Source organism: Nicotiana tabacum, chromosome 19 (assembly GCF_000715075.1).
Source record: "Nicotiana tabacum cultivar K326 chromosome 19, ASM71507v2, whole genome shotgun sequence".
Lineage (NCBI taxonomy): Eukaryota > Viridiplantae > Streptophyta > Magnoliopsida > Solanales > Solanaceae > Nicotiana > Nicotiana tabacum.
In genome coordinates, this window is record NC_134098.1 from 141,060,693 (window position 1) to 141,068,961 (window position 8,269).

Here is an 8,269-nt window from a genome sequence, read left to right on the forward strand (position 1 = left end):
TTTTTCAGTGACTTTGCAAACGCTGACTATTTTTGAATTACTAGTTCGAAAACTGGCTAGCCCGTTCTATTTTTACGCCTCTAAGTCCTTTAGATACTTGGGTCCGTGCTGTACACAGACGTTACTCCACTAGTATTTATATGAAACCACATTATTAACTTATCATTAAAGTGATTCAATAAAATAAAAGTATATATTACGCATGTTAATTGTGGTTACGCGGAGAAGATCCTACTATATAGTAAAAGCCCTCCTATTGAAAGAGATGTTTGTGTTAATTCTTTTCAATTTAAACAAAAGCAAACATGTTTGTTACTTGTATTGATTCGACATATTCTCGCTAACTTAGAGATTCTTTTAGGTAAATAAAATTTTAAATTGTTTTCCATATTTAGCCGGTATAAAAATATATCACATAGATGATATGATATAATTTTTATATTTTTAATGTCTAAAACTATAAATTGAAATGGTATAAAATAAGAGTAGAAATATTGTAAACCAAGATATTTTTATTTCATAAGGATCGAGAATAATATTTTTCATACAAAAGAAATTGTCACGATTAAGGACAATTAAACACTACAATAATCTCCCAAAGATAATATGTTACAGGAAAATATTTTTTATCATATAAAAAAGGTAATTTATGCTAATAATTCGAGCTTGATAACTATATTTCTTTATCGTATTAGTCAACTATTAATCATGTGTTAAGCCTTGTATATTATTGTATATTAACTTCCATGTGAGATGATAATACTTGTAATAGCAATACCTACAAAATTCCATATAAAATGGAGTAGTAAAAACGCCATTGAACTATTATTTATTTAATTAGCATCGCACACATGATTTGAGGTAAATACAAATTTCCATTAACTATAAACTAATATTTTATTTCAAATAATGAAAAATTGATATTACTACTAATAGTTTTGATTTTATAATATGGTACCTTTTTGTTATACAATTATATTTTATAAGAAAAATAAATAGTCTTGACTATTTGCAGGTAGCACGTGACCTGCAACCCAAACCCAAACCCAAACCCAAAGAGACCAAAACCCCCGTTCGGGTTCTCTTAGAGGGTTTTAGGGTCACTACCAAATCTATATTGGATTTCTTCGCTTCACTTGCTTCGCTGTGTTCAATATTTTGATCCACCCTTTATCCTATATATGTGCGTTTAGTTCATCAATTTAGTTGTAGTAGAAGCCATTAAAAACCTTAGATTTCAAAGATGCAGCATGTGAGGAGAAGCGGGGTTTCTTTGAAAACTAGGTGGTGGTCTAATGTTGTAAAATCAAGCAACAAGTTTGATTCTTTGTTGGAACATATGCCTTCAAGAAGCTTATCTAATTTGGGTATAAGTCGTTTCTCGTCTGTGGCTGCTGAAAGTGCTGCTTTCAATGTTTCTGCCAAAAGGGTATGTCAAGTTCTGCTTTTTCTTTAAATTTTTGCATTATTGTAATTAAAAATTCCTGTTTTTAGATATATTTGAAGTTTATCTTTTGAACCTATCTTGTGCTTGATGATTTTGATTGGTGTTAAGGGTTTATCTGTCTCAACTTATATATTGACTGTGAATACAATGATTTGGCAAAAAAAGTGACTTTTTTCCATATGCTGAGTAGTAATGTCGCATTTTATGTTAGACTGGTGGAGGTGAATTTTCATAGTTATCGAAGATAATCTGGAGTGTATGCGAAAGTAAATTCGAGAAGGTTATCTGCTACTGCAGCGTAGTTTATTTTTCTTTTTTGATGAGAAAGGTAGAAATTTATTGATGAGAACCAAGAAGCTATTGCACCACAGTTTCAGTTTGACTCGCTTAATGAATATAAGTATTTGAAATCTCTCTCTACGCATTTGCTTTTCTGACATTTAGTCCGGCCCTTTCCCGGACCCCATGCATAGCGGGAGCTTAGTGCACCGGGCTGCCCTTTATTATCAGCTTAACCTTATGATTGCTGTGCAAAGTGGTTGAGTTCTATATGGTCATTGAAGCAGTTAGTGCTCCTCAAATTATACTTAAGTCGGAAAATCAGAGCAAGCATCAAAGTTTGACTAATTCAAGAATTCAGCAAGAAGATCCACAGATATACCAAACTAGTATTCTAGTCCCTATTTACTTATAATCGCAAATTCCCTATGAGTTAGGTGGCGAAACTCCATTTACACGCAGATCTGGAACTTGGTGGAGAATGGGGCCCATCCCTCTATGCTGCTCCCACTTAAATCTGGAAATGGTGTTTGGTCAAGGGTTGTTCTTATGAGCTTGCTCTGACCCTTGGACATAATTTTCAAGCAAAGGAGCTTTACAATAGTCAATCTTAGTTCAAACTCAGGCAACATTATTGTTAGGGAAAAAATAGTTTGATTAAAAATAATTACTAATAGAAAAGAGATCCGACTGGCTTTTTTGTACTCATGTAGGTAAGGAGAAAGGGATATCAATTTGAATGGCAGGCTCGGCTTTATATATGGCAAAAAGAAAATAATTAATGAATTTTACAATCATTTGAAAGTACACACTATCCTCCCCAGACCCCAACAATTAGTGGAAACAACCTCTCTACTCCATCGGGGTAGGGGTAAGGTCTGCGTACACACTACCCTCCCCAGACCTCACTTGTGGGATTTTACTGGGTCGTTGTTGTTGTTGTACAATCATTTGAAAGTAACAAAAATAAGAAGTGCGGATGTGAATTGAAACTCTTATCTTGTTTAAATCTTTGGCATGCTTCAAGTTTATGATCTGAAACTGCTGATCAAATCTTTTTCCAGTTTCTCATGTTTCAAAATGCTGTTGGATATATTCTTCTTCTATTCGTTCTCTGATTATGATGACTTGTAGGAACTGGTAAGATCAGGTTGTGCAAGGAGACCTGTACATGCTTCGTGTCCTGCTTCCAAGGTGAGTTGAAATGTCTTGCTACTTTGGTGATCCTAAAGCTTTGTTAGCTGCCTATTGATAGCTTTTGTCCCCCAAATTCTGATGTTTTGCAGGTTATCAATGAACCTGCTGGTTAGTAGATGCTACATTCATGACTGAAGATTTGCAAACTGAAAAAGAACAATTTGGATCTCAACAAGTTTTCATCTCCTAAGAATCTAAATCTAGGATTAGTTCATTTCTCTTCATTGAGTGGAGCTCGAGTCTGCTTTAACATCCATCCGTGTAGTGGTTTAGTTCCTTCATTTGTGCTCACCTCAAACGGATTCTTCTAGCAATTTGAATGATCAGAAAATATATGCTTTTGCATGTTTCGTTCCTCAATAACTTTATGATGATGATTTTGAACATGCAGCTATAGAGAAAGGTTTTTGTTTTCCATAAATAAAAAAGGAGATGCCTTGCTTGACTCTAAATGTTGTCGACTTGCTATCTACTTATTATCTTTTACATATTTAAAACTTTGAATTACATATTTATGCTTTCTTAGAATCATTTCCTGTTGAGATATTGAGAAAACTACATATGGACATTCATGCATTTGCTTCCTATTGTAAAGCTCTTGTGTCTCACCATGTAATTGCTGAAAATTGCTGTGTCCAGTCTGTGTCACAATCTTGTGTCCATGCAACAGAGATTTTAATATTTCTGTTGGAGCATATTCTATGTTAAGAAAAGTACTCAGACGTAGATCTTGCAGGACTTCCTGTTCTATACAGAAATCGAAGGAGCACACAATGCTTAATGACCTTTAGATCTCCGTTTCAGCTTGTCAATACCGCTAGCGTAAATCCTCAATCATCTTGCTTTGCTAGGTCATTTGCATCAAAGGCTTCTGGGTCAACACAAAAGCAATCTGAGGTTATTTCTGTCTCTAAATCATGCATATATGTCTTTCCTTTTTCTTTTAGATTGAAAAAGGAGATTTTAGTAGATGGGCAAACGATAGTAAAATGTGCTAAGGACCACAATTAACTAATTCCCTAGCGAATCATGAATTAAGTTTTGCCATTACATTAACAATACAGTACAGATTTGAACAACCAAATTTAGGGCCAAATTACTTATAAAAATGGCAATCTTGAGTTAGTAACCTTTTGTTTTACCTTCCAATAGCAATAATTTTCACTAAATGCATCTCAACTTAAGAAACATGGTATTCCAATTATCAAGACGTTTTACTACTTTAAGCTTGCCAATTCTCTCTAATTTGTGAAACAATTATTTCTTTACTTAAGTAAATTGACATATGAGCTAACGACGCCTACCCTTACTGAATTGTTTATAAGCTAGTGGTGAACTCGAACTCATCCCCGTTCCACAAAGCAGAGTCATCTACGACAAGATGTCTTTAAAAGACCAAAATGGACTAACAAGAGGGTGTGCTGTTCTACTACAGCCTCTAACTTGTTGCAGGTCTCCCAGTTCTACCCTCCGTAAAAACCATTACTACAAAAAAAACAAGAAGGAATTTTTTTTTTCCAGGCCAAGTCAAGTAATGTGTATTGGTCCTGAAATGTTCTCATAGTTCTTTACCATTTTAGAGCCGAAGCAGCTGCATTCTGTAACAGTTCACCTTCCCTTATCCTCCTAAAATCCTGTACCTGGTTGTTAGAACTTAGAAGCTCATTTAATGAGAAAGAGTCACTATAGCTTCCCCCAAAATATCAAACATTCCGTGAGAAGCTCATTTAATGAGGAGAAAATCACAATAGCTTCCCCTAAATACTGATCTTCTCCACAATTTAATGCAAATCGCAGAAGGAGATGCTTATGAGCTCCACCATATGCTCCAAACACACACCAAGCATTAGCCTTTGTTGGTGTGTACCTGCAACAAGTCATTCCCGTTATTGTTTTTATAATCCAAAGACCATGTAAAAGGTTTTAGTTTCTAGGGCAACTTAACTTTTCAAAAAAGTGAAGTTAAAGGGAGAAGAGGGAAATTTTCAGCGTGGACCAAGAAGGAGAAGAACCTTCTCGAGCAGACACCTTCTAGTTTTGGACCACTTACTGTTTCTAGAGCTAATGAACTAGATGATAATCATAACACTGCTTTATGCTGCAACTGCTATTCTCTCTGTTAGGTTCATTACCAAGTAAATTAAGTTGCTATCAGGTCATCTGAATGTCATGATCCCTAAACTCTATGATGTTTCCAAAAAGTACCACTGACAAATCATTGATTTTATTGCTTAACAAAACTACTTTTTTTACACAGCATCGTTGTTGGTCTTTTTGTATTTCTCATAGTAGAAGATTTACGACTTGTTGAATAAATTTTCCTGTCTGAAACCTATTTAATGTGGATAGCCCAGGATCTGCCTAATTATTGATTTATGGTTGTTGATCTTTGTCTTTCTCTCTCTCTCTCTCTCCTTTTAAAGTTGATCCCATACGTGGTCGTTTGGTTGGACTGTTGGAAGGATTGGAGAAATAATCCCATCATACTATGTTTGGTTAGAGGGATTAAAAAAATATTTCCTGCATAACTTATGCATCTTTTGGTTGGTCGTATGAAAATAAAGTCTGTATAAGTTTGTGCAGCGTTTTGTTGATTTGTTAAATAATACATGCATCAAGTTATGCGGGAATCTATATATTATTTTATGCAGGATAGAATTTGAAATAAGAATACGTGTATTTGCAATACGGACGTTAAAGTATTTAAAGACAACAATGCCCTTAAAGTAAGTAATCCCTGCATAACAATCCCTTCATTATTAACAATTCCTGCATTATTAATCAAACAATCCCGTCACTAATATCCCCTACATAAACAATTCTTACATTATAATCCATGGATAACTAGCATGTGAACCAAACAACCCTACAAAAGCATGCTGTACCTGTAAATTAGGTTATTACCTGAGCCCTTACAATGCCATAATGTGTTGTTGGATTGTCTTAATATAACACTGAAAGGTCCTTTTCCAAAACATTATTTCAATGGAAATTTTTCAAAGCTTTTACAACATTGTAAAGGTCCGTAATGTATTGACGTGTTGTCTTAATACAAGTATACACCATAGGAAATGTGTTACCCCAAAACACGAGTTTAAAGAGGAGAAGAAGCATGAGACTGAACCACACCTCTATTCTATGCAGTTACACCATTTTGGTATATATTGAGGAAAATTATCCCAGAATTGTGTAAAACTGGGAGATTACCATTCACACCCTTAAAATGTATAGCTCCCGATATGACTACAAATGCATTTATTTCTTTTCTTACTTGTACAGGCTCGAAAGGATGTATCTACTGTTGAGGATCCCTTTGATGCTCCTACCTACAATATCCCAGAGAAGCCTGTGACGTTTACTGAGGGAGCTTCTTATAGTCTTGTCATTCTTGCGGGACTTGCAGTTGCTGCTGGTGCAGCATATGGAGTTTTTAAGGAACTCATTTTTCAGCCGAAAGAGTAAGGGTTGCATTTAGGCTCTCTAAGTAGGTTGACATAAACCTTGAATTCTTCTTGTTTTCGATCTTGCTTAAATTAATTTTCTTTTGTAGGTACAAAATTTTTGATAAAGCTCTCAAGAGGATTCAAAATGATGGTCAAGTATGTGTCTTGCCCCTATAATCCTTGCCGTGAATTTACTACCTATAATTTTGGGATTGAGTTGTAGACTGGATGACAGCTGCGAGGCAAATATCTTATTTCCTAAGTACCAACTGGGGCAGTCTTTACTGGCTTGCTGGGTTATATAGAGTTCATACTTCATAGCACTGAGTCTGACCAATCAGTTTGTGTATTTTGATTCTGGTTGTACTTGAACTGATTAGTTGCATGTGTTTGCTATTATTTGCACCAGGTTAGTGTAAGAATTGGATCCCCTGTAACAGGCTATGGATCAGAAAGTAGAAACCGTGCTGCACGCCAACGCATCCCCAATAGGATATGGACTGACGAAGACGGAGTTGAGCATGTTGAGGTGGCTATTTTCTTTCTGATAATCCCTATCCTATTGATACTTTCACTTCCCGAGCTCAAGCTTGCAGATATTGAATGTTTATTTAGTGTTACTTCTACTTTCTCCAATATATATTTAGGTTGGTGTGATTAAACTGAGTGTAGGTCAATTTTTATATCCGCGGACCACATGGAGCTGGCAAGGTTTATACTGAGATGTTTCAGGACAAGGTGGATAAGCAGTGGAAGTTCACATACTTGATTGTTGAGATCAAATCACCCTCCCCAGCGCAATTGATGCTCGAGTCGTATGTACCTGCCTGAATATCCACAATGAATAAATGCTGTGCCAGTCTTGTCATGAACGCCTAGATGCAGTTGATAATGCTCCAAATTCTTTTCAACTTGCGTGAGAGCTCCCAAGATGACAGTTCTGATTTCAAGTTCTTTTTGGTTGAGACGTGGATTCTGATAATAGTTAGCACTGCTAAGAAAATGTTAGAAAGTCTACTTTTTGTGCTTCATAAGAAAGTTGCAAGAAAAGCTATTATATCCTTTCCCATGGAAGACTTTCTTGCAGTTCAAATCCGAAGAAATTTTGAAATGATAGTGATTTTGTTTTTTTGTCATTTTTACCGTCTCCCTCAACTGTAAGTTTCCATTTTCTTTTTACTTTATATTTCTACAGTTTTCTCAAGAAAATCATTTTCTAGCAGTTTTTTCTTATCCAAATGTGAGGCTAATAGAACAGATTAGAACTAGAAGCTTCACTTTGGATTTCGTAGCCAAATACTATCCCTCCCCTCCTCTTTCCAGAAAGAAAGAGAGGTTTTGGCACCAAATTCTTGTAAATTATTTTAGAAATATAAGAAGACTGTTCAAATCATTCTGGCTTAGATCAAGTTACAAAGCGCAAACCCCTAAAACTAGAATTAGTGAATACTACGTTGTTAACCAATAATAAATAGAAATGTCATATGCGTGTATGTATGTATATTGAGAGACAGAGATTTGAATATTTTTATTTTTTAGAGATAAAGCAGACCAGGCTTAATGACTAACTAATATGTAGGGTTATTTGTAGTAGAGAAAAAAATGCAACTGAAACCTAATGAATCTTGAGTGGCTTAATTAGTTTATACCCACTTTGCCTCAATCCTCCACATAACATCTGCTTAAAATTCGACTCTTTTAAGTTAAAAAGGAAAGAAAAGGTACCAATGAGTAGCCAGCTCCTACTTCCTTTTACATGTAACAGAAACTAATATGATCCAACATGGACTGTATAGTTGGAAAAACTTATCTGGACTTAATGCCTTAATTGTCACATTTAACTGATAAATTGAAGAATACATATAAGAAAACACATGTCATGCACTTATTATTTCGGTACATG

General features: G+C 35.2%; 1 protein-coding gene across 1 annotated transcript; it reads left to right on the plus strand.

The window, feature by feature from the left end:
• The first annotated feature begins 1,100 nt into the window (after positions 1 to 1,100).
• LOC107775889 (putative mitochondrial import inner membrane translocase subunit TIM21) lies at positions 1,101 to 7,502 on the plus strand. The gene is made up of 8 exons (XM_016595687.2): positions 1,101 to 1,429; positions 2,861 to 2,920; positions 3,013 to 3,031; positions 3,660 to 3,820; positions 6,203 to 6,381; positions 6,474 to 6,522; positions 6,776 to 6,895; positions 7,039 to 7,502. Exons 1-8 carry the CDS (start codon positions 1,244 to 1,246, stop codon positions 7,195 to 7,197), a joined length of 933 nt encoding a protein of 310 aa, XP_016451173.1. The 5' UTR covers positions 1,101 to 1,243; the 3' UTR covers positions 7,198 to 7,502.
• Positions 7,503 to 8,269: the final 767 nt, after the last annotated feature.